At 42.1% G+C, this 27,046-nt stretch overlaps 1 protein-coding gene across 1 annotated transcript; it reads right to left on the bottom strand.

Moving 5' to 3' along the window:
• Nucleotides 1-1,884: 1,884 nt before the first annotated feature.
• On the bottom strand, nt 1,885-25,796 carry LOC140507446 (cytochrome P450 2B6-like). Its single transcript, XM_072615535.1, has 8 exons — nt 25,583-25,796; nt 24,909-25,058; nt 22,347-22,507; nt 21,325-21,501; nt 20,726-20,867; nt 14,480-14,667; nt 14,146-14,287; nt 1,885-2,375 (listed from the first exon to the last, which is right to left on the bottom strand). The coding sequence occupies exons 1-8, from the start codon at nt 25,794-25,796 to the stop codon at nt 2,194-2,196; spliced, it is 1,356 nt and encodes a 451-aa protein (XP_072471636.1). The 3' UTR covers nt 1,885-2,193.
• Nucleotides 25,797-27,046: the final 1,250 nt, after the last annotated feature.

Genomic DNA, 27,046 nt, shown 5'->3' with positions numbered 1-27,046 from the left:
CAGCCTCATCTGAAATCTGAATCCCCTTAGAATTAAGCTTCCTAAAGCCTGATACATGGATTACATAACTTGTGTCCCCTCCCCTAGGCAGGAAGAAAAGGTTACTCCTAGCTGGGCCAACTAGGGAAAACTTCTTGGATAAGGGGGTGCTGGACTGAATCTCTCAGTCTCTTCCCCCTCTCCACCTCCTGTCCCATTCCTCCTTCTAGAGACTAGAATGATGGCCTGGCAGGGGTTCTGGTTTGGGAGTTCAATGATCCAGATTTGAATCCACACTCTGCTACAGACTGCCAGCGTAATGCTGGGCAAGTGACTCCCCTTTCTTGAACTTCAGTTTCTTTATCTGTAAAATAGGAGGGAGGGTAGGCTAGATGGCCCCTGAGGTCCTTTCCAGATATCAAGAGTTGTGTCTTCTCAGAATAAAGGCTGATCTGACCCTTTATTTATCCAACTGAAGAAGCTCAGAGGCAGAAAAAGGGAGGAATTTGTCCAGATCACACAATAAGCCAGGAGCAGAGTTTAGGCTTGGTTCTAGGGATCTTGACAGCTAGACCCCTTTCCTTTAGGGAATACTATCTTTGGCACCTGTAGTTAGGTGGGACAGACCTTTTTGGGAAAGTCTGAGCTCAAAGGTCTCTCCTCCAAATGTTGAAAATGAGGCCCAGAGAGAGGCAGAGTCACAGAGCAAGTTAGATCCGTAGCCAGAACTTGATTCCCTATCTGTGATGAACCAAGAACCTGGGGAGGAGAGTCCTTGGGGAGGTCTCAGAGGCAGGGATGCCTAGGGTGGGGTTGGGGAACCAGACAAGTTGCCTATGGGCTGAGTTTAAGCTGCTTAGTCTTTGTTTCAGAAGAATGCCACTGGGTGGAGAGAGAGAATTGGAAATGGGATGCAGGTCAGGGCAGGGAGTGGTGGTATGCCCTCCTGGGTTTGCTCTGAGAACCTGAGAACCTAGTAGGGCAGTGATGTCCATGGCTCAAATGTCAGGATTAGCAGAAACCAGATCCCCCAGGAAACTCAGCCGCTGAGGAGGCCGGGGCCTCAAGGTTCAGAGAGACCATGGCCTCAGGCATGGGGAAAGGGGTGGCAGCCAGTGGAACTAAGCAGCCCACCAAGAAGGTTTCATTTGGGTGCTGGGTCTTTCTGTCTTTGGCCTTTCTCCCTAACTCTCTGTGCCCCCCCCTTATCTCTCTTTTCTTGAGATTTCTCACCAGTCTCTATGTGCCCATGTATCTTTCTGTTTCTATCAATGTCTCTACCTTTCTCCCTCTTTTCTTCTCTCTCTCTCTCTCTCTCTCTCTCTCTCTCTCTCTCTCTCTCTCTCTCTCTCTCTCTCTCTCTCTCTCTTTCTCTCTCTCCCCTTCTTACCCTATCTCTGTGTCTGTCTGTCTCTCATGTTCCCTGATGTCTATGTCCATTTCTCTCTCTTCCCAACTCCTAACTTGGCCTCATGGGCAGAGCTGAGTTTGTCTGTCCTGCTCAAGAACCTTGGAGATCTGCCCTGGAAGTAGCCTCTCCATGGGGATCAAAACCCAACAATGCCCCCCATACTCCCTCTGCTCCCACCCATCTGACCTCTCTCCTTGTCATCCCCAAACCCATCCGCCTCTACTGTCTGGCCCTAGCCTCTCCTTCATCCTCCTTAACCCCAAACCTGCTATTGCCTCCCCTGAGATACCCACCTCCTTTTTCCTAACAGCTCTCTTCATCTAGGTCACCTGGACTGGAATCCATCCCACTGTCACCTCTCTGCCTGTTCTAACTCCTAGGGCCTTCTCCTACTCAGGGCTCTTCCCACCTTCAAAAGCAAGTCTCACACTAAAGGCTTCATAGGTAATGAAGTAGAGTAGGTGCTTTTGGGGAAAGATGATGAACAACACAGAGCAGGGCATGGGGAGTTTTATTAGTTTGGGGACTGGACTGAAGAATAAAATCCAGACTGTCAGATCTGGCAAGACCTTAAGAGATCACGATGAGACATTAAAAATGCCTGCAGAACTGAACTAAATTGAGGTCAATCATCTGGTCTGGGCTTCCAGTCCTAGCCAGGTGATTTGTCCAGGGTCACACAGCTAGTATGACTCTTGTCACAGGACTGGGACTTGAGCCCACATCTTCTGACTCAAAATACAGATCACTCTATGATGCCAGGTTCATGCCCTCTGTCCATGTCTCCTTGCAGACCATTCCCATCAACGGGGCAGGAAGCAGAGCTCATAGATTGGGGGCGATGTCCCTAATCCACTCTCCCGGGGCCTGATGTCCAAGTCTTCAGGGGGCTTGGAGGAGACCAGGGAGAAGTTCTGCAGGATGGTGGTGAGGAAGAGGAAGAGTTCTGCTCGAGCAATACTCTCCCCTAGACAGATGCGCTTCCCTGTGAGAGGCAGAGAAGTGGAATAAACAACAACACTTAGCATTTATCTAACACTTTGTCTCCCCAAAAGACATTCTTGGGGTCCATGATGCCCCTCCTCCCAATCTGGGAGACCTCACTTCATGGGACACCTGGGTAAGCAGGAGTGGGGAGGAAATGGTGGGTGGCAGAAGAGCGATCCAAGCACTGACTGTTTCTGCTCCCCTCATCTGCCCCCCTCAAACTCAGCCCTCATCCTTATAATCTTTTCTGTTTTCATTGAAATTCCCTATTGTTAACAAACTCCTCTGTTAGAGTGACCTCTGTCCTGATGGCTGTCCTCCAGGTATCTATCTCCAGGTCATTCTCCCTCCTCCCCAAGAGGTTCAGTATCCTCTTCCAACACCTTATCTTCCTTTGTTCAGTCTCCTCAATTCTCATAACTACTATCTCAGGGCTAGCTGAAGCACAAAGGAGATGATGTTTGTAAAAACAAACACTTAGGACAGTGCTGGCACAGTGTGGGTCACAGGAGTGATCATATTTTGGATCCTCCACCTGCTCACATCTCTATCCCTGCCCCCAAATGAATTTGCCTTGTGCATCCAAGTTCCTAGTTATGACTTTTCCCCAAATGGCAGGATCTCAAGGCCCTTCTCTATCTTGTCAGCTTCCAATATATCAATGTCCTTCATGAAATGTGATGTCCAGAATTTAGCACAATGCTTTGAATCGGTTCTGACCATGGTGGAAGACAGAGGGACAATCACCTCTGTCACAGGCTTGGACACTATCCCTTCCTCCATGTAGCTTAGGATTCCATTTGTTTATAAGCTATTATATCACATGGTTGACTCATATAGAGGCTGTAGGTCCACTAAAACCCTGAGGTCCTCTTAAGATAAATTTTGATCTTATATTTTTGTGCTGATTTTTTGAATCCAGATATAAGACTTTGCATTTATTCCTATTAAATTCATCTTTTTAGATTTGGCCCTGCTTTAGAGTCCATCAAAAAAAATTTTGGATTCTGATTTACTCATCTAGTCTATTAGCTTTCCCCTAAAGGTTTGTGTCTTATGGATCTTTAATAAGCACACCATTCATGCCTTTATAATTCAAGGTTAAACAGCATGGAGCCAAGAACAGATCCCCAGAGCACTCCATTGGAAACCTCTTTCTAATTCAATCAAACCATTTAAGAGGGCTTTGGGGATTTGGCCAACTAGCTCTGAATCCAACTACCTGTGCCATCTTCTAGGCTACTTCTCACTATTTAATCACAAGAATATAAGAAGAAAACTTCTGTCACTTCCAGAGGAAGAGCTAATGGAGTCTTAATGCTGATCAAAGCATACTTTTTTACTCTTTTTGTTTTTCTTGGGTTCTCTTTTTGTTTGTGTTTTCTTTCACAATTTAGCTAATGTGGAAATGTGTTTGCATGATTTCACATATATAATCTATATCAAATTGCCTGTCTTCTCAAGGAGGGGAAAAGGTAAGTGGGGAAGAAAAGAATTTAGAATGAAAACTTTTAAAAAAACACTTGCTAAAAATTGTTCTGTGTAATTAGAAAAAATAAAATATAAATATTTTTCAAAAAAGAACATTATAAGAAACAGTGAAATGCATGGTTAAAATGCATTATCTAAACTGAGTCAGAGAGGATTCTAAAAATGTGGCAGAGTCAGTCAGAAAATTCCAAGCTCTCCAGATTTCCTCCAGAAACAAGACAAAGTAGCATTTCAAGGCGAACCTAGAGCAGCAAAAATAAACAAGAACTGAGAAAGAACAGTGGTCCTTCTGGGACAATTTTGTTGTTGTGTTTGTCCTCTGACATCAAGATGATGACATGACTTGCAGTTGACTTTGATTTGAGTGAGGGAGGGCTGTGCAAGATCACCAACCTCACTTTCTTCTCCTGAGTCATCTGGGTCCAGTGGCCTGATATTCATCAAGATGCCTGGAGATGGTCCAGGATGCAATGTGAGACCCTGGCCCTTTCAGGCTAAGGTCTTATCACATTCTCACTTTGAATGAAATGCACCCATTCAGTGAATAGGCTTCTTTAAGTAGTTACTCAAGAAATGGCCCCTTTAATAAAAAAAAAAAATCATACTGGGAGGGGAAGACCCTCAGAGTTCCTGGGTAAAAGAGAAACAATTACTATTTAGTAATTACTATCACTCTGTGCTAGGTGGGTGGGGGCTTGTCCAGTCTATGAGCTCCGGAGTGAATTGGGTTTAAGGCTAGGAGCCCAAAATGTAGCCAGTAAACCCAGAGGAAAAAAGGCAGTTTTTGGACATGGAGAGTACTTTCCCCTGGGTAGAACAACAGAGGAGAGGAGAAAGAGAAGAAGGAGGAGGAAGAGCCCTGGGACAAGTGGAGAAGATCTGAACACTCAGGGACAGAGGTTCAGCCTGAGTGAAATGTAAACTCCTCTAGGCTATCTCAGCTGAAACCATGAATAACAAGCCCTGAGGGCAGCTGTGTTGGGAGGTAGCCTCAGCCTCAGTCACAGGAATTCTCACTTCATAGATGGTGGGCGGGGGGAGGTCAGACATCTGAACAGGGGAAAATTGAAAGAACCTCTGCTACCCAGGAATGACAGGCACAGCTGTACTGTCCAAACATGGTCCCTGGGGAAATGGAAACCAGCACATGCCTGGTGAGTGCAGAAGCAGTGAGGCGGGAATACTTCTGGCTGTGGACTCTTATAGAAGAGCTGAGTTCTTGGTTTGGGTTCCATGCCAGAGGGGAGAACTGATGGTTATAGACACTGGAGGGTCCTCAAGGAGCAAGAGCATTTCCAGCATAGAGTGCCATGGGGCCATATTTGTGACTTGGAGCGGGAAAGGATTGCAGAAGTTGGGCCCAAGACAAATTTTAAAAATAACACTAAGAAAGACCTGAGGCCAAAGGAACTATCCTCCACACCCCAGGGCTAAAGGTGATTATAACAGCAAGTTACTAAAATATTTTTTAATAAAAAACAGAAAATGAACAAACAAAGGAGAAGGAACTAAACCATAGACAGTTACTATGGGAATAGAGAAGACTGGTGTTTGTCTTCAGAGGAGGATACTTAAGAAAAAAATAAAAAACCTGCTTCTGTCCAAAGGGGAATGTCAAATGGTCACCTTCCCAAAAAGAATTCTTGGAAGAACTCCAAGGAATGTTTAAAATCAAATAAGAGAGATTGAAGAAAAGAAAGTTTAAATAAAAACAATCCGAGAAAACTGAGAAGATTGTGAAAAGAAAGTTAACCCACTAGAAAAGGATACCTAGAATCTTAAGGAAGAAGCCAACTTCTTAAAAACTGGGATTGGGCAAGAGCAAGTCAATCACACTATATGAGGACAAGAAATAATAAAAACAAAACAAAAAGAATGAAAAAATAGAAGAGAATGTGAAACGTAAGAAGAAGAACTTATGTGGAGAACAGATCAAGAACAGAAAATTTAAGAATAATCAGACTACCCTAAAGCTATGATCAAAAAAAGAATCTTGATACAATAATATGAGAAATAATATAAAAATTGCCCTGAAATTAAACTGTGCATACCCTTTAACACAGCAATACCACTTCAAGGTCTGTATCCCAAAGACATCACAAAAATGGAAGAAGGACCCACATGTACAAAAATATTTATAGCAGCTCTTTTTGTGGAGGCAAAGAACTGGAAATTGAGGGGATGTCCATCAACTGGGGAATAGCTGAAGAACGTCATGGAATGTAATGGAATACTATTGTGATATAAGAAATGAAGAGCAAGTGGACTAGAAAAATCTTGAAAGACTTAAGTGAACTGATGCTGAGTGAAGTGAGCAGAACCAGGAGAACACTGTACACAGTAATAACCATATTGTGTGATGACTGACTTTGATAGATTTAACTCTTCTCAGCAATGCGAGGATCTAAGACAACTCCAAAAGCTCATGAAGGAAAATGCTATCCACATCCAGAGAAAGAACTTTGGAGTCTGAATGCGGATGGAAGTATACTATTTGTCTCTTTTTCTTTTATTGTTTTGTTTTGTTTCTTTTTCTCATGATTCCCCCCATTAGTTTTAATGCTTCTTTACATCATGACTAATGTGAAAGTATATTTAATAGGAATGCAAAAATAGAGCCTATATCAGATTGCATGTCATCTGGGAGATGGGGAAGGTGAGGAAAGGGGAGAAAATTTGAAACACAAAATCTTGTGGAAGTGAATGTTGAAAACTAAAAATAAATTAATTTTTTAAAAAATTGCCCTGAAGTTTTAGAACAAGAAGGGAAAGTAGAAATAGGAAAATAAAACACCAATCACTATTTGAAAGACATCCCAAGATGAAAACCTACAGGAATATCATGGCCAAATTCTGAAACTCCCAGGTTAAGGAGAAAACATCATGCAAAACAGGAACAAAATCAAATACCATAGAGCTACAATTAAAATTACATAAGACCTAACAGCAGCTACATTAAAAGACCATAGGTCTTGGAACATTATACATTAAAGAGCAAAAGAACTGGGGTTGTGGCCAAAAATATCATACCCAACAAAGTTAAGTATAATCCTGAACAGAAAAAAAAATGGATATTCAATTAACTGATAGACTTTCAGGATTTTGTCATAAAAATACTATAATGTAATAGAAAATTTGATATACAAGATCCAGAAGGAATACTAGATAAACATCAAAAACTAATTATAAAAGACTGTTTACTTTTCATATGTAGAAATGTAAATCATATGCCTAAAATTGTCATTAGCAATTGGGTAGTTAGGAAGTAAGATTGAGGTAGAGCTAAATATGATGTGATTTTAAAAAGCAAAATGATGTATATAAAAGGTAAAAAGAGTAATTTTCTCATACAAATAAGGCACAGGAAGAAGAGGGAATACAGAGGAATCAGATGGAGAAGGAAGGCTGGAACCTTGCTCATATCAGATCTGGGTTAGAGAACAAGATACACATTTAGAAGGATATAAAAGACTTCTAAATTTATAAAGAAACGAGAGGATGAAGGAACAGGATAAGGGGGGGGGAGTATAGAACTGTGTAGAGAAATGGGAATGGGTTAAACAAAGAAAAACTCTGTGTGTGTGTGTGTGTGTGTGTGTGTGTGTGTGTGTGTGTGTGTGTGTGTGTGTGTGTGTAAATTCAGGAAGAAACAAGAAGGCGAGGAGATAGGGTGGGAGGAATTCTTGAAGGGGGATTGGTTAAGGAATAGAAGGACAAGTTAGTGGGTAGAAGTAAAGCTGAGCAGCGAAGAGGGATAGAAATAGGATGAGAAGGATGGTAAGGAAAAATAGGAAGGAGGAAAATATACAAGCAACTATAGGTTAGAATGTGAAGGGAATGAATTTACTCATAAAATGGAAACTGATAGACTAAAAATTTGAATTCAACAATATGTTGCTTTCAAGAAATGCTTCAAAAATGAAACCTTAAGATATATTTTAAGATGAGAGCATTGTTGAAGTGTAAAATGTGCAATTTTGATTATTTTAAATTAAAACTTTTTGTATAAGTAAAACCTATGCAGCCAAGAATAGAAGACATGCAAAAGATTGTGAGGAAACTTTCATAGTCAATCTTTCAGACAGAATGTTATTGGATTGAAATATTGCTGTGGTATAGGAAATGATGAGTTGGTTGATTTGGAAAACATGGGAAGACTTGGACTTATGAAGGAAGATGCTATCCACCTTCACAAAAACAGATGACAAGTGGAAATAAGCATGGAACAATCTTATACATGTATGAGTGTTTATATGTATACATGTGTATATTTATAGATGTCTGTGTATGTATATGTGTGTATATGTGTGTGTGTGTTTGTATTCATGCTTAATTGTAGATTTTGTGGTGGGGTGGGGTAAAAAGTGAACAGAGAACAAAAGGAAACCTACAAGGAAGCAAAGAAGTTGGACAGCTCTCTAATACTTATTATACAGGTTTTCTTGAAATGGAAATTTATTGTTTTATTTTGAATCCTCTCATGTTCTGTGATGTACATGGCAATGGTCTTTGTTTTCTTTTCTTATTTTGTATTTAAGTTCAAAATAAATTTTAAAACTAAAAAAAGAGAAATACTTGAATAAAATCTGGTACATCAATTTTAAAAAAGTAAACTGGGCCAATAACCTTCCCCTGATCCAGTCTAGTAACCTTTTTAAAGAGGAAATGAAGTCAATCTAACATAAGGTTTCTTTGAGGAAGAAGTCATGACTGAATCCTTGTGGTCATGATGACTTTTCACAGATTCACTAACCATTCCATTCCAAAATTTTGTCAAGAATAGAACCTTAAAATTCAAAAGAATCCATTTTCTTCCTTTTTTTAGAAAACCCAAGAGATTCCTGCCCTTCTTCCATTCTTCACAGTCTTTCAGTGCTCATAAGTGTATCTAACAATCCTTTCAGTCTCCTGAGATGAAGATGAAATGAATCTGGTCCCCTCTAGAGTCATCCTTGAGTCTTCATTCTCACCCAACACATTCAGTCTGTTGCTTAATCTTGTTCTTCTCACCCAGCTGCCACTCTAGTTCAGGTCATCATCACCTCTTAGCTGTACCATTACATTAGCCTCCTAATTGGTCTCCCTGCCTCAAGTCTCTCCCACCACCCATTCTTCTTCTACTCAGCTGCCAAGGTGTTTTTTTTAAAAGCACAGGTCTGAACACATTACCCCTCTTTTCAGCGAGTTCTGTTGTTATTCAGTCATTTCAATCATATCTGACTCTCTGGGACCACATTTAGGGTTTTCTTGGCAAAGACATCAGAGTTGTTTGCCATTTCCTTCTCTAACTCATTTTATAGATGAGGAAACTGAGGCAAACAGGTTTAAGAGAATTTTCCAAGGTCACACAACTAGTGTCTGAGGTTGTATTTGAACACAAGAAGATGAGGCACTCTATCCATGATGACATCACCTAGCTGCCCCTCAGTGAGTTCTAGTTGTTCCATATTTGCCTCCAGAGTCAAATATGAAGTCTTCAAAATATGAAACATTTAAGACTTCCTAAACCGGCCCATTCCTTCCTGTTCAGTGTTCCTTCATTTACTTTCCTTTCATTTATTTACTCCATAATTCAGTGAAACTGGCTTACCACCTCAAACATCTTGACCTTTGTCCTGTCACTAGACTTTGCAGATGGCTTTGTACAGCTCTACCTCACTTAAATCCAGTTCACACACAAGTCAAGATATCATGCTGTGATGTCACTGGTCCTCTTCAAGAATGAAGGGTGAGCAGCAACACCCCCTCAACTCTGCACACCTTTGTGCGGACTGTCCTCCATACCTGGAATGCTCTATCCCCTCACCTCCACCTTTTAATTCCCTGACTTCCTTCAAGGGTTAGTAAGCTCAAAGTCCACCCATCCACATTCCATATGCTAAAGCCTTTCCCTTTCAGATTATCATTTATTCTTTATATAACTTAGCCATACTTTTTTACATGCTATCTCTCCCCGCCCCTTAGAATGTGAGCTCCTCAAGGATAGTGACTACAGTTTTTTACCTTTCTTTGCATCCCCATCGCTTAGTCCTTTGCCTGACATACAGTAAATGCTTATTATTGAATTGACTAATTCAAACTCAAGCTGTGGAACAGAAATCAAAATCCCATAGCAGAGGTTGATCAGGGAAATTTCTTGATTAACATAATCTATTAACATAACTCAACATAACATAACATAACTACAGAGTAGTGAGCCCTAGCCTCCTAGAAAGAAGAGGGTGCATTTCCTGGACAGCTATCAGTCTGAAAATTGGCTCTCTAGCAACTCAATCCTGGAGAATTCCAAGATCTAGTCTTCCAGAAAGATGCTTTCCTTGGTAGCTCCAGCTTCTCAGTGAGAAGTTAGCTCCTATCTTCTCCATCACACTGGAAGGAACCACATTTCAATCCTCCTCTCTCTAAGAGGATGATGCTTCCAGGAACTCCCTATTCCTGTTTCTAGAAGGCTAATTCTGGAACTCTCAGAGTTGTGGTTGCTAAAAACCTTGGAGCTGTGACTGCACACCACCCCTTGTCATCAATTCAGGACATTGGGACTGAGTTCTTTTCTGTTCTGTTTGGCCTCAGAAGGCAGAATTGGGTGTAACTTGTGGAAGTTGATTGTAGTTAAAAGTCAAGAATAACATTTTCTGCATCATCAGCATCATCATCATCATTACTATCCCAAATTGGAAGCAGCAGCATGTGTGTGATACATAGAAATTTGGCCTCTAAGTGAGAAAGACTTGAATTCAACTGCTGTCTCTGACCTATACTGACTTTGTGACCTTAGGTAAGTCATTTAACTTCTCAAAGTTCTAGGTAACTCAGACCCTGAGTTTCCAAGAAGGTGGCTGATCTAGATTGGTGGAAAGAGTTTCCTCACTGATGAGTCCCCTAAGTTAAAGGAATTCTAGGTCCAGTTCCTGTCATTATCCCAAAGTGAAAGAGGATGCCTCAGTAGAGACTGGATTTTCCCCTCACTGAATGTCCCCAAGCAGAGTCTGGATGACCACTTATAAGGAATGAGGCAGTGGAGAGTCCTTTTGACTGTATGAATTCCAACCAAATGGCTGCTGAGGTCGTTTCCAACCTGAAATCCTATGATTCTTAGAATTCTCCTACTAAGATGTTAAGTCATTGGAAGGTCAGGAAGTTGAAATTCAAAAATCCTCTCTCTAGTTATATGGATGAAAGTAATTTCAGCTCCCATAAGTCTCTGCCCCAATGCAGCCATCTAATTTCAAGGGTGCTGGTGAAAGTGAAGGCACTGTCTACTCCTCTCCATGAGCCCAGATCCACTCTTTGCTTTACATCTCTTTATCCCATCTTCCAAAAGAGGTAGTTCTGATCCCCAGTTGAGTTAACTAAATCACCCTGGAGGACCCAAGAGCTATTCTCAATATCCCCTACAAGGTATCAATGGCCATTAAACATCCTGTGCAGAGAGAAGCAATTAAAAAGTCCTAAACAAAGGTTCATCCCAGGCAGAGTAGATCAAGAGCCCACCTTGCAATCAGGAAGATCTAGATTCAAGTCCTTGGCTGTGAAATCCTACACAAATCTCTTAATCTCTCCATGCCCTAGGCGGCTCTCTTGGACTATAAACTGCAGGGCACTTAGCATATTCTACACTGGGAAGGATCTTCCTTGGGAAGTCCCTACACCAAAGAAATCACAACAAACAGCACATCCTGAAAGCTAGCCAAGTATCTTGGGAGCTGGGAATGATTTGTTTATTGTATTTGTAACCTGGCTTCCAATCAAGCCCAAAACATTATGGGAGCAGTTGTGTACACAAAAGACAAGTGCCTCTTGAAGAAAATGCTAAACTTCACTGATCCTGATCACTTATAAGGAGTGGGCTGGGTTGTTGTCAAAGTTTCTTTGTTGAGAGACACTCATGATACAACACACCCTTCACATAAGAAACATAGGAGAAGAAAAAAAGCTTTGGAACCTACAGACATTTGGAGAAGTCAGCTTTTCAATATGCCCCTGATTTCCAATTTGCCTCCTCTGAGACTTGAACCTTTCCCTGTGCCCTAGGGACTTTCTCCATGATAGAGATTGGGTCCCCTGCCTTGGTTTGAGCCTTCTTTACTCATCTGCAGCTTCCAAAGTCTTTTTCTGTGTCTCTTCCGGAATGTACTGCGACACACATGTTTCTCTCTCCCAAAATTCTACCATCAATTCCACCCTTTATGCACGTGTCCATTGTCAGTTACAACTGAGCATTCTCTCCACCATTAAGAATCAAGTCTCCTCCCACATATGCAAAATGCCATGACAGTTGAGACCCTGGCTACATCTGCCTCCTCAGTGCCTATCACAGTGCCTGACACATACATAGTAGGTTTTTAACAAATTCTAGTTTACCTATTGAATGATTAGGAAACTCTCCTGATAAACTCCATAAACCTTCTCAGGCATCATCTTCGAAATCCGCTGCCCTTTTCACAAATGTGCCTTTCTCTTGGAAAAGTCCTTTCCCTCCAATCAACAATAATGATGAAAATACCTTCTATCTATCCAGGGATCTTTGATTTCTTACCTAGCACTATGTGTTCCTTAGCAGTGGTTTGTAGATTCTTTCTGGCAATATCATTTGGGCCACTGGAGTCACTGGAGATCAGGCATAGTCATCAAATTTGACAAATCTCTGAAGGTTCCCTGCCATGACCTAGACAAATGTCCATGAATGTTAACAGTGATCCTTTTCTTGATCAGCTTCTACCTCTGTCCTCCTCAACTGGGTAGTCATCATCTGCCACCTTCTGTCTGACCTTTCACCTGACAGACTTTGGGATACCCAAGTCATTCCTTGAAGGACTAAGGCTTTCCTCCTGCAACATCAAGCTCCTCCTCTTCAGGAAGAGACTTCTATCTGTTCCCTAGCTCCAAGAGTTCTGTGTTCCTTCCCTTTCTGTTCTGTGCCCATCCTTCTTCTCACCAACCTGCCACAGTCAAGATGTCCCCTATATCTTCAGACCTTTTTCATTTTTGTTGTTTTCACCCAAAAACCCTGTATCCATTTCTAATGTGATCATAGATTTCAAAATAGAAGATAACTTAAAGGTTACAAAGTCCAACACTATTATTTTATAAAGAAAGAAACTGAGAATGAGGAAGGCACCAGTTCAAGACCACCTAGTTGGTGGAGGGAGAAGGCTGGGAGCTGAGACTCAATTGTAGGTCTTCTCCAGACCTCTATACACTAAACCACACTGCCCCTCAGAGGCATAGGGGTAAATTCCCAAGAGGGGAGGCAAGATTAAGTTGCCACCCACCCACGTCCCCAAGGAGCCTAGCTTCCAAATGGAGCAAAGAAGACCCAATGTCTTTCCCTGGTATGGGAAAAGAAACCCAGATTTCATAGGAACCAAGTTTGAGTTTGGCCCCTGCCAATAACTCATTGAATCACCTTAGTGAGTTTCCTTCCTTTATCTTCTCTTACTCCATTTGTAGAATGGGAATAATATTTGCACTACCTACCTCATAAGGCCAGTTGTGTAGAAAGGGGATCTATTATTAAGAATGTTATCCTACACTAAAGGAGATGGCAACCTCTCCCCTCTTTATAGAAGGGAAGGTCTAGAGATTGGGTGAGGTAGAGATGGGGGACTTTATATAATGTTGGGTTTAGCTGATATGCTGGTTAATTTTGCTGAAATCCTTTGGTTTTTTTTAATAAGGATTAGCTTTCTGGCAGATGAGTGGGAGGACTATTTTTGGAAATTAAGGTAGTATACAAATGAAATATATCAATATTTTTAAAGGAAAAGAGTTGTTTTTTTTTTAACAAAGAAGGCACTCTTAGTAGGAAAAAAATCCACCACTTTTAGTATTACTTAAAGAGAAAAGCCCAAATTAGAAAAGGAGAAATTCACTCCTGTCAGAGATATCTCTTGGGGAGAAAATTGCATATTTTTCCATTACAACTCTCCTCATCAAGCACTTCTCTTTCTCTATGACTTAGTATGCAGCCAGGCAAGGTGCCATTGCAAAGCTCTATGCTGGCATTCTGTTTAAGTAGCCCATGCCTTGTGGGTTTGGTTAGTACTGATTCTGATATAAGGTTCCATAGCTAAGAAGAAAGGGTACAAGCAGAGTTGTACTCTCTCTCTCTCTCTCTCTCTGTCTCTCTCTCTGTCTGTCTCTCTCTCTCTCTCTGTCTCTCTCTCTGTCTCTCTGTCTCTCTCTCTCTCTCTGTCTCTCTCTCTCTCTCTCTCTGTCTCTCTCTCTCTCTCTCACAGCCTCACTGACACCAAAAGGACATAAGGGTATGCACTTACCCAGGGAGAAAGGGATGAATGCCTCCTTCTTTTTCAGAGCTCCTCGGGCATCCAAGAAGTGGTTGGGGTCAAAGATATGTGGCTTCTCAAAATGACGAGGATCCTTCAGACTGGAGCTCAGGAAAAGCAACACATTAATACCCTGGTGTGAATGTGAGGGAGAAAGACTCAAAGTAGGCAGGAATAGTGCTCCCCTTACTTCTGGGGAGATTCTAGAATTTTGAACAGAAAGTACTGGAAGGAAGGAAGTATAGTGTGCCCACATTAGGGGGCTGAATGCATTGACTTTGGGCACTCACCAATCCAAGGACTCCAGGACCTCAAATGACTCTACCTTGGGAAGAAGATAGCCTTGGAAGGAGGTGTCCTCAGTCACCATGTGAGGTATACCTAGAGGGAGGAGGTCACTGAATCTCTGGATCTCGTGGATGACAGCATCTGTGTAGGGCATGTTGGCTCTATCCTTGAGTTCTGGAGGACGATTCTTCCCAATCACCTGGTCGATCTCTTGCTGGACCTTCTCTGGGGCAGAGAAAGGGATATGTAAACCCAATTCACAGGAAGGGTCCTAGTGGGAAACTGGAGAAGAAGCAAATGAGTGAGTGCCACTGCTTTAACAAGCAGCCTTGTGGCACGCGTAATAAAAGAACTCTGCTGTGGAGAGTTAGGTGGCATTGTGAATAGAGTGTCAGGCCTGAAGTAAGTAAAACTCAATTTCATGAATTCAAATACAGCTTCAGACACTTACTAAGTGGGTGACCCTTACTAAGTGTGTAACCTTGTTTGCCTCAGTTTCCTCTTCTGTAAAATGAACTGGAAATAGCAAGCCAGTCCAATGCCTTTGCCAAGAAAACTCCTTTAAGAGATTTGGTGTACAGCCCAGGTTTTGCTCATCTGGGTCAGAACACTCACAAACATCAAAATTGGATTGATGAAAATGATGGGGAAATTCAGAAGCTGCTTAATGAAAAATGGCAACCCTACAGGGTTTACCAGCAGGATAGTTCATTCGAACTGTCTCAAGAAGATTCTGAAGATCACCTGTCAGTATAATTTACCAGACATCGAGGTCCTTTCTGGAACTAAAATACCAAACATTCAAACTCTACTTCAAAGAACCAAACTCCGATGACTGGCCATGTTGTTCAAATGCTAAATGTATGCTTGCCAGAAAGACTATTGTGTGGAGAGCTCACACAGGACAAAAGCTCATGTGGTGGTCAGAAAAAACACACAAGGACACTCTCAAGGTCTCTATTGAGAACTTTGGAATTGATTGTGTGTTCATCCATCATGTGATCTAAGAAGGCAGTATTTAATTACATTGGAAGTAAAGTACAAGCAAAGCTTAGAGAGACACAAGATTCTTGGTTCAGTAAAAAGTCAAATGAAAATCAGTTTTATGCTGATAGTAACAATCCAAAGTGCTTTTATGATTCCCTGAAAGCTATTTATGGACCAAAACCCTATGGTATATCACAACTACTCAGAGCTGATGCAACCACGTTGATTAGTGATAAGAACATGATCTTAGATGGGCTGAACACTTTCATAGCATTCTCAACAGACCATCATTAATCAGTGCTGAGGTCATTGACTGTTTACTTTAGGTTCAAGTCAATCCCTCCCTAGTTGAAGTCCCAACTGAAGAAGAGGTTTTGAGGGCCATTAGACTCCTTTGTGTGGCAAAGCACCTAGTGCTGATTCTATTCCAGATGAGATTTACAAGGTGGGGGTGGGGAGCACTCCTCATACAAAAGCTGACTGAAATATTCCAAGTTATATGGCAAGAAGAGTTCAAGGATACCTCCATTGTCCATTTCTATAAAGGTAAAGGAAATAGACTGTCCTGTGACAACCACAGGGGGATCTTTCTATTAGTCATTGTTGGCAAGATTCTTGCCAGAGCCCTTCTTAATAGGCTGATCCTTCCCCGGGAAGATTGTTGTCTACCTGAGAGTCAGTGTGACTTCAGAAAGGACTGAGGAATGATCAACATGGTGTTTACTGCCCAACAACTTAAGGAGAAATGCCAGGAGCAGAACAAAGGTCTATATGCAACATTTGTAGGTCTGACCAAGGTCTTTGATCCTGTCAGTCCTGAGGAATTATGGACAATTATGTCAAAACTGATTGTCCAGAGAAGTTCATCAATATTGTATATCAATTTCACAATGGCACGCTTACCCAGGTAATGAATAATGGACAATGCTCTCATTCTTTCCCAGTCATCAATGGAATGAAATAAGACTATATGCCTGCTCCCAGGCCTTTTAGCTTGATGTTTTCAGCCATGTTGTCAAATGCCTTCAATGAGGATGAACATGACATCAAAGTCATCTACCACACTAATGGTAAATTCTTCAACTTGAAAACGTCACAAGCCAAGACTAAACTAGAGGGAGTGTTGGTGCATGACTTTTTGTTTGCAGATGTGTGTTCGTCCTTCCTGGCCAAAGAAGACCATGCCATGAGAGAAATAATGACATGACTTGACTTTGTTTTGAGTGAAGGAGGGCTGTGCAGGTCACCACCCTCTCTTCTCCTCCAGAGTCACCTGAATCCAGTGACCAGATATTTATCAGGATGACTGGAGATGACCCAGGATGAAGCAATTAGGGTTAAGTGACTCGTCCAAGGTCACACAGCTAGTGAGTGTCAAGTGTCTGAGGTGAGATTGTGCACTCAGTGAAGCCTCTTAAACTGAGCTGCAACAAAGTATGCATCGATTCTTTGCTGCTTGTGCTAATTTTGGTATAACAATTAACACCAAGAAAACACAGGTGTTCCATCAGCCAGCATCACGCCATTCATATGTGGAACCATTTGTTACAACAAATGGAGAAGTTTTGAATACTCCAGATAAGCTTACTTACCTTGGAAGTATATTTTCCAGGGATGACACATTGATAATGTGGTCAACACGTACATTTTCCAGAACTATCTCAGTGTTTGGGAAGCTCCAAAGTCAAGTGTGGGAGAAAAGAGGTATTAGACTACCAAACTAAATGTCTTCAAGGTCATTATGCTGATCTCATTGTTGTATGCCTGGATAGTATACCAGCACCATGCCAGGAAACTGAATCACTTCCATTTGAATTGTCTTAGGATGATTCTGAAGATCACCTGGCAGGATAACGTACCAGACACTGAAGTCCTTTCTCAAACTAAACTGCCAAACATTCAAACTCTACTGCAGAGACAGCAACTCCAATGGAATAGCCATGTTGTTCAAAAGTCAAATGTATGTTTGCCAAAAAGACTATTGTATGGAGAGCTTCCACAGGACAGCACCTCATGTGTTGGTCGTAAAACGAGACACAAAAACACTCTCAAGGTCTCTCTTAAGAACTTTAAGATTTGAGGTGGGGTTGAGGAGAGATGGGAAGAAAATTTGGAATTCAAATTCTTATGGAAGTGAATGTTGAAAACTGAAAAATAGATAAATTATCTATTTAATATTTTATAAAAGAACTTTGGGATTGATTGTAAGACATGGGAGACACTGGCATAGGACCTCCCAGCATGGCATGCCCTCATCAGAGAAGATGCTGTGCTCTATGAGCAAAATAAAATTGAAGTAGTTCAAAGAAACATGAGATGAGCAAATTTAGAGAATCCACTCTAAATGTTCGCATTGAACTCTTTGCGTCCAACCTGTGGTACAGCGTTCTGAGCTCACATTGGTCTGATCAGTCACAGTCAGACACATTGTAATTTGAATCTAACACAGTGATATCATTTGGTCCTCTTTGAGAATGAAGTACAACAGCCAGTCAAGAAAGCACCAAACTCAGTCATGAAGTCTCAGATAATGCTGAAAAACTAATTAATACAGCAACAACTCTGACCACTTCTATAGTGTAGCCCATTCAGGAAAAATTGACTTTTCCTATATGCTATAGTGTAGACCACAGGAAAAGCGGAATCTCTAAGGGGCATTCATACTTAACTTGCCTAAGAAAGTCTGAGACAATGGGAGAGATCATTCATTCATTTAACAACCATTAATTGACTGCCTATTATGAGCAAAGCTTTCATGGGTTGAATAAAGAATAACCAAGGCACATGTTTCCTTAGACTTCTAAAAAGTCATTTGGAAAGCTAAGTAGAAAGTCATTTAATTCCTCATTTCCCAAGTTTTTATGAAACATCTACTGCAGTAGAAGCCCCTTAATTCCCTGCTTTGTTTCCAAGGTAAAAAAAAAAAATCACAGAATTTTGACAAAATGAGTATCATCAACTCAATTCCTCCTGGTGAAATGAAGAACCCTTCCCAGGCCTTACCCCCTCCCTGGCACTGCCTCTTAATGTCCTCTAGCCCTTACCACCTTCTCTGCCAACACTTTCTAAGGTGCTCTAGTTCTTACCAACTGTGATATATCTACACCCTCCAGATCTCTGGAATTGTCTTCTGACATACTCTTGCTCCTCATCTCCTGGCTTCCCTGGCTTATTTTTCAACTAAAGTCCCATCTTCTAAAAGAAACTTTCCTGATCCCCTTTAAGACTAGCACCTTCTATTTGTTGGTTACCCCCCCCCCAATGTATGCAGTATATTATTGTTTGTATAGAATTAATTAAGGTTATATGAAGTCTACCCCATTCGACTAAGAACTTCTTGAGGGTGGACATGTTTTCTTCATAATCCTAGTACAGTGCCTGACACATAGCAAATGTTTAACAAATGTGTTTTCCTCTGACTAACCTATTGACGTGATTTAAGAACCCTTGGACCTTGTCATCTACCCTACCACTGCCCCTTAGGACTTTGGGGTATTTCCATCTGCCCTGTGGATGAACTTTCTGAAGTGGTTATTTCCCCAATAAGAGTATGAATTATTAAGAGCAAGAACTGCCTCTTTATTTTATTTGAATCTCTGGCACTTCAAACAGTAGTTGGTATACACTAAGTGTCTATTAGATGCTTTTCAATGCATTCATTCATTGATTCATTCATTATTACAAGTTTGAAAAGAGTGTTTCATCAGAGTCAGAATTTGAGGGAGGAAACTAGAGTAGAGATAAACGGGACACTTGTCTGACTGGGGAAGTGGAAAGGATTGGTCTTACTTAATGTTTGGATAAATTAGCTAGAGAGAAAAGGCAGTCTCTGTTTCTTGCTGTCTCAAGGTTACTGTCTTTAATTATTATTATTATCATCATCATCATTATTGATGATGATGATGACAATGATGATGATGGTTAGTTACCATTTATATGGCACCTACTATTTGCCTGACACTTTGCTGAGCACTTTATCTCATTTACCTCATTTGATCCTCACAACAACCCTTGGAGACAGGTGTTATTTTTATCTCCATCTTACAGCTGAGGAAACTGAAGCAGGCAAAGGTTAAGTGACTTACCCAAGATCCCATAGCTAGTAAGTGAATTTGAACTCAGGTCTTCCCTATCCACTGCACCACTTAGCTGCCTCTCTTGAGGTCAGACGTGTTCAAGATATAGATCTGATTCTCAAGACACCCCAGAAGTTGCTGGAAGCAGCTTAGTTTAAATGGGAACAAAGGTTGGGAACTTCACTGATAATCATAACTGGAAGGTGCCTTGGGACACCATCCAAGTTTCCGTTGACATTTTTTGAGTTGGAAAGAATACCCTGTGGCCATCTAGATCAATTTACACAATGCAAGAAGAATTCCTACTACAACATACCTGACAAGTGGTCGGCATCAGCTTGAAGACCCCTAGTGATGGGGCACCTCACCCAACCTCCTGAAGAAGACATTTGCTTCTGCTTTGGAACAGCTCTCATGGCTAGGAAACTTCCTTGCCTCAAGCTTCAGTTGGCTACTTTGTTATTTCCCCCATTGCCCCTGGGTCTGCTTTCTGGTGGCAAGTAAAAGGCTACTTCTTCCACCAAAAGACTCTCCTTCAGATACTAGAGGATGCTATCACCTTCCTGCCCCACCTTCCATCTCCCAAGTCTTCTCTTCAGGCTAAGCATACATAGTTTCTCAAATTACTACTCAGGTGACAAAGACTCAAGACCTTCCAGCACCATGGTTGCCCTCCTCCAGATATTGTCTAGCTTATCAACACCCTTCCTAAATTGTGAAGTCCAAAGCCAAATAGAATGTCCAGTTATGTTCTGATGAAAGCAGAGTACAGGATTAGCAGAACTACCACTTCCTTGTTCCTGGAAACTATACCCCTCTTCATGGAGTCCAAGGTCACATTAACTTTTCTGACTGCCACATCGCACAGCTGCTACGTATTGAGCTAGTAGCATACTAAAACCCTCACATCTAATCCAAGCTATTGTCTAATTATGACTCTGCATTCTATATGTGAGTTCTTTTTTTAACAAGATGTAAAACTTTAACTTAATTTAATTCCTATTAGATTCATTCTACTAGAGTCAGTCCAATATTCTAGTCTGTCCAAGTCATTTTTGGATTTTTTTTACATGGGGAAACAGATTCAGAAAAGGGAAGGACTTGTCCAAGGTCCTACTATTAAGCCAGGGGTAACACAAGCACTACAATATTAGCCTCTAGGCTCTTAGCCCTCACACCTTCAGAAGCCTCGTGGATGCCTCCCCAAAATGCCTGCTCACCTGCCACCTGGGGGTATTTGAGAAGCAGGAGGCAGCCATAGCGCAGAGTGGTGCTGGTTGTCTCAGTGCCCGCGAAGAACAAACTCAGGACAGTAAAGATGAGGGACTTATGATCAAAATCAGAACCTGGAACGTCCTTCTCCTAGGGTGGTTGACAAGAGATAGAGAAGGAGAGGAAGAGAGAGCCGGCAGAGTCCTTTCATGTATCTCACCACCTCTTCTTTTATGGGGTCCATCTCAGAAGCTGATTCTTCCTCTGCCCATTTCTGTCTCCAGTTTTGTCAACCCATATGTATATTAATTAATGTTTCCTTTCCCTTGTCTCCCTCTCCCTCTCTCAGCATCACTTTTCTTTCTGTCTTTGTTTTTCTTCCTCCTCACCCCTGTTTCTCTACCTCTCACCTTCAGTCTCTCTCTTCTTGTTGTCCCTCTCCCCATGCCTCTGTCTCTTCATCTTTCCTGGATTTCCCTGTGTCTCCCTGTCTCTACAGAAACACACACACACACACACACACACACACACACACACCACTACAGTCTTTTTCTCTGAGTCCCACTAGTCCCTGTATGTTGAAGGAGGAGAAGGAGAGAAAACTCACTTTCTCCATGTGGAGCAAGAAATTGTCTATGAAGTCCCGGGGGGCACTGGGGTCCAGGGTCTCTTGGTGCTTTTCAACACGGCTAGCAATGAAGTCTTTGGCATGCTGAGCAATTTTCAACACACGGCGATGGGGCCCAGGAAAAAACTTCAGCAAGTATGGGAAGTGTTCAAACAACTGGGGAGAGAGGACAAAGGGTAGGATTCAAGCATGACTGCCCCCCAACCTTCACAGGTCCTTTGGCTCTCAATCCATTTCACTGGAATTGACTCAAATGCCCTCCCTCTCACCATGACTTTGTCCTTCCTCTAGTCCCAACATGCTCCCCTACAAAAACCCTATCTCTACATCTCCTTGTCCCCTTCCTTTTGTCCTTCTTCCCTTTTCTTCCTATTGGATTTTTATCTATGTGACTATAAATATAAGTTACTATTCCTCAAGAGCTATCTCATTGCCTTCCAGAAATGTCACATATATTTGTCTTGTATCCCTACTGTAACTAGGTGAATGCAGTCAATAGCAAGGCCTGAGTTTGAATTAATCCTCAGATACTTACTGGCCATTGTGAGGATCTAATGAGACAATATTTGAAAGGGGATTTGCAAACTTTAAAGTGCTGTATAAATATAATTATTATTGTCATCATCACGGTCAACATATTAGGTACTGGTAAGGTCATGCTGTCTCTTGCTCTAACATTATTTTTGTGTGTCTATCTCTAGTCTTTTTCCTATCTTTCTCAGTGTCTCCCTGTACATCAATAAGCCTTTTTGAATCATTTGCTGCATTCTGGTCCCTTTGCTTGGCTCTGGGGATACAAAACAGTCTTCACTGCCTCCCTGTATTTCCCCCTCCTCTCATCCTTCCCTTTCTGTCCTCCCCTTTCCGTTTCCCCTATTCTCCCTCCCGACGTGCTCCCCTCCCTTTGTTCCTCTTTATTTCCTCTTGGTTCCCTCTCTGTGTGTCCATGGTGTCTCCCTGTGTACCCCTGTGTTCCCCCTGCTTTGGTCCCCAAGTTATACCTGCATCCCTGGGGAGCTGATAATGGTGAAAGCTTCAGTTAACATAGTCAGCAGCCCCTGGAACTGGGTATCCTGGTATAAGAAGCGTTCACCGAACACAAGAGAACAGATGATGTTGGCCATGGCCAAATTGAAAATGTAGGTGGGGTCCAGCAGGGCCCCTAGAAAATGGAGAGACAAGAAAGGGGGAAATTTAGGTGGATGGTAAGAAGTTCCCAGGTGTCTACTATGTGGGTCTCTTTGTTTGGCTTGGTAACCCAGGAGAATCTGTTCCTTTTCTCTCTGTGAAAATCCTTAGGGCAAATGATTCGCAGAAGAAGTAAATTCTGTTGACTCTGAGAAGGAAAAAGGTCCATCTCTTCCCACTTTGGGAGTCCATTCTGTGACAGGAGTAGGAGAGAAAAGGACCCCATCAGGGACTTGCCCTCTCTCCTTTCCTCTCTTCCTTCCCATTCTGACTTTTGGAGGGAGAATGAGCCTGACCAGAAGAGTGGAGCAGTTAAAGACTGAACCTAGAGGGGAGGAGTACATGCTATATACCACGCTCAATGTTGCCCATTGGCTGAGCACCTGCAGCTACTATGACCCCAGTGACTACTGAGCCAGGCAGAATTCCATCCATCCCTAGTTTTCTAAATCTTTCTGTTCCTTTTATATGAGCTTGCCATTATGCATGCCTATTCATTGAATGGGTGTATCTCACTCAAAGTGAGAATCTGATAAGACCTTTGCCTAAAAGGGCTAGGGTCTCCCATTGCAACCTGGGCCATCTCCAGTCATCCTGATGAATATCTGGTCACTGGACCTACATGGCTCTGGGGAAGAAAGTGAGGCTGGTGACTGTGCATAACCCTTTCTCACTCAAAACAAAATCAACTACAAGTCATGTCATCATCTCCCTGATGTCATGGACCTCTTTGAGAATGAAAGACAAACACAACAACAACAAAGCCATTATGCATGCTCTGGAAATAGCAACATCCACACCAAAGACATGAAAGGGAGTGGATGTACCGAGGAGAGTTTATATTGTCTATCGTATTTCAAATACATATTATTAAACTGGTGTATGAGCAATGGTCCCCCTACCTTGTAAATCTCAGCTGGAATAGAATCAGCACCAGGTGCTTTGCCACATGAAAGGAGCCTAATGGCCCTCAAAACCTCCTCTTCAGTTGGAAGTTCAGCTAAGGAGAGATTGACTTCAACCTGAGGTAAATGGTCAATATCCTCAGCATTGATTGATGATGGTATGTTGAGAACACTATGGAAGTGTTCAGCCCATCTCTCTAGGATCATGTCCTTATGACTAATCAACGTGGCCAGAAGAAACGATACAAGGACACTCTCAAGGTCTCTCTCAAGAACTTTGGATTTGACTGTGTAACATGGGAGACACTGGCACAAGACTGCTCAGCATGACGTGTCCACAAAAGAAAACGTGCTGTGCTCTTTGAGCAAATCAGAATTGAGACAGCACAAAGTAAATGCAGGATGTGCACATTTAGGATATCCACCCCAAATACTTATATCTGTGCCCAGCCTGTGGTGGAGCATTCCGAGCTCGTATTGGTCTGATCGGCCACAGTCGGACAGACTGAAATTTCACTTTACAATGGTGATGTCATTTTGGTCCTCTTTGAAGATGGACAACAACCATTAAACCTATGTGCTCTCAACATACTAAGTGTCAGAATCTACAAATGGTAAGGAAAGAGACCTGAGAAAGTGAAATACTCATAAGGGGGCAGATAATCAAGCCAAAATATAAATAAGAAGTTTCAAATTTTAATTGTAAATATATCATCTCCTAGACTAGAGAGTCACCCAGGAGTCAGAAAAACCTCACACTAAGCTCCATTTGGACCGTCAGATTGCCAAAAGGGGTCTAACCAGTGCAGAGAAGTGGAAAATCCAGAACAACTTGGTAGAGTACTCCCTAGTGAGTAATAAAAGTAATAACAATTAGTAATCACCATTTATATAGCACTTGCTATGTGCCAGGCATTGTGCTAAGTTACACTTTATAAATATTATCTCATTTGATACTTACAACAAACCTGGGAGGTCTGTGTTGTCATTACAGATGAGAAACCTGAGGCAGGCAGAAGTTAGGTGACTTCCCCCGGAACATACAGCTAGGAACTATCTGAGGCTAGATTTGAAGCCAGGTCTTTCTGAGGCCAGATTCAGCACTCTATCCATTGTGCCACCTAGTTGCCTCAACATATATGTTGCAAATATATATGTTGCACTCTGACCTAATTCAAACCCCTTGACTGAACTTTTACCTATGTAAAATTAGCACATATGAGTCAATACTCTGAATGATTACTACTACATCGCAGGTGTTTACTTGCCTCGTGTACATGTCCCAGGTTGGGGATTGTTAGAAAGCCATGCTGTATTTTGTTTTATGCTTAATCATTGTGCCTCTCTCATTCCCTCTCTTGTCTTTTTCTGTGTCTGCCTGAGTCTTTATAATTCTCCCTTTTATTGCCTATGTATCTGTCTCCATCTCTCTGCATGTCTGCCCCTGTCCCTACTATTTCCTTTCCTCACCCTGGGATTTCCGGAGTTCCTCTACCAAGCATTGGCCTTCAGTCTTTATTTTCTCTTCAACACTCTTCTTTCCCATCCCCAAGTCCCTCAGGGTAGTCATTGAGAATCTTCGAAGTGATTCCCATTGTTGTCTTCCAGCAGAAAAGAACCCTGGGGGAAAGAGAAAGGGAGAGGAGATGGGGGAGGAGGGAGCTGGGACTTTTCCCCACTCTTATTATCAATGTATTTAACCCTCAAGTTCATGCCCTTCAACATCTCCCCCCAGATAATTCTTTTTGATTCTTATTACTTTTGTCCCCAACATTCCTCATCCCCACAATTCTTTTCCCCCATTCTGATGTCCCCTTCTATCCTCAGACTCTTCTTTGGCTTTCTCTGTTTTTTCCGATGTCCCTCCCCCCCATACCTTATCCACTACATTATTTTTCCCTGAATCCCTAGCATCCTCCTGTCCTAATCTACTCTTCCTAGCCCTTTCCTGGATCATGCCATAGCCCATCTCCCTCAGGTCAGTAATCCCCAATCTTCTTGACTTCCTCTCCTTCTGCACATGGAGTCCCATCCTGACGCTGGTCTTTATCATCCCACTGCCTTCTCTCACTTTATCCCTCCTGCTCTGATCCTCCACCCTCTGCTCTACTCACACACATACAGTTTCCCCACATTCTGCTCACCATATCCCTGGAAGACTAAATCAGCTATGGCAAGCTTCCCACGGTCACTGAACACTTTTGCATTCTTCACCACAGCTTCTTTCACAGCCTCTGGTCCACATATGACAACAGCTGGTCGGCTACCCAAATAGACGGTGAAGACATCCCCATACTTGTCTCGAAACTGTGGAGCAAATCCATCCATTCTGTCAGGCTGCTGTCCTGGGTACCCCATGGTCTCGGTCCTCTAGCCACCTCTGCCTTGGATCCCATAGCGTGGGTCTAAAACTCAAGTCTTAGATAATATGGTCTCTAACTTCTTTCTAGGATTAACATCTTCTATTCTAAGGTCAGCTGGGTGGTAGAGTGCTGGGTCTGGAGTCAAGATGAGACAAGAAGACTCATCTTCCTAAGGTCAAATCCAGCCTCAGACACTTACTGGCTGTGTGACCCTGGGCAAGTCACTAGACCGTTTTTGCTTCAGTTTCCTCATCTGTAAAATGACGTAGAGAAGGAAATGGCAAACCATACGACTATCCTGGCCAAGAAAAACTCAGATAGGATCAAGAAGAGTCAGATATGACTGAAAAGAACTGAACACCAAATTCTAAGGTCGTTTCCAGTTCAACAACTTCATACATAAAAGTTATATCCAGGATAAACTGGAGATAATCTCAGAGGGAAGGTACTATTCACAGGGATGGAGAAAGGCTGGGATTTCAGCCAAGAAGTGAAAGAATCAGGATTTATGTCCATGTTCTTAAACTCCAAATCCTCAAGCATTTCTCCCTTTTCTTTCCCTTCCGTTTTCACCTGACCCTATATCCAGCCAGGACCTCAGACCCTGCTCCTTTAAGTCATAGATGTAGAGTTAGAAGGGACCTTTAAAGTCACTTAATTCAACATCATCATTTTATAGATAAAGAAACTGAGGTAGACAAGGTGAAATGACTTGACCAGGCACACACAGCCAGTAAGTGTCTGAAGCTAGATTTGAATACATCTTGAAGATGAGTCTTTAGGACTCCAAGCCCAACACTCCATGCACTATGGTTCCACCTATCTATAGAAGGGACCTTAGAAGTTATTTAATTGAACATCATCATTTTATAGATGAGGAAACTGAGGCAAGTGATTTGAGTGATTTGCCCAAAGTTATCCAGGTAATAGGTGGCAGAGCTAGGATTTGAGCCAAGGTCTTCCAGACATCAAACCCAGTGCCTCTATCCATACCACATTCATACTTGCTTCCAGAGGTCCACTTCTTTGGGTACCTCTCTCCCTTTACCAATAATCTGACCTCCTACCTCTCCCTCATTGATGAATAATTTCAAAGTGCTTAATCCCAGAGGAGCAGACGTTAGACCCAGATCTTGGAAGGTATCCAGGTTTTTCCACACTCTCCTCACTCAAACTACCTCCTCTTGAGGGATATCAAACTCCTCTCACTAGGAGAGAAAATAGGGAAGGCAACTACATTGCCAT

Source organism: Notamacropus eugenii, chromosome 5 (genome assembly GCF_028372415.1).
Source record: "Notamacropus eugenii isolate mMacEug1 chromosome 5, mMacEug1.pri_v2, whole genome shotgun sequence".
Classification (NCBI taxonomy): domain Eukaryota; kingdom Metazoa; phylum Chordata; class Mammalia; order Diprotodontia; family Macropodidae; genus Notamacropus; species Notamacropus eugenii.
The sequence above is the reverse complement of the archived record's forward strand: the minus strand, read 5'-3'. Positions and strand labels throughout refer to the sequence as shown.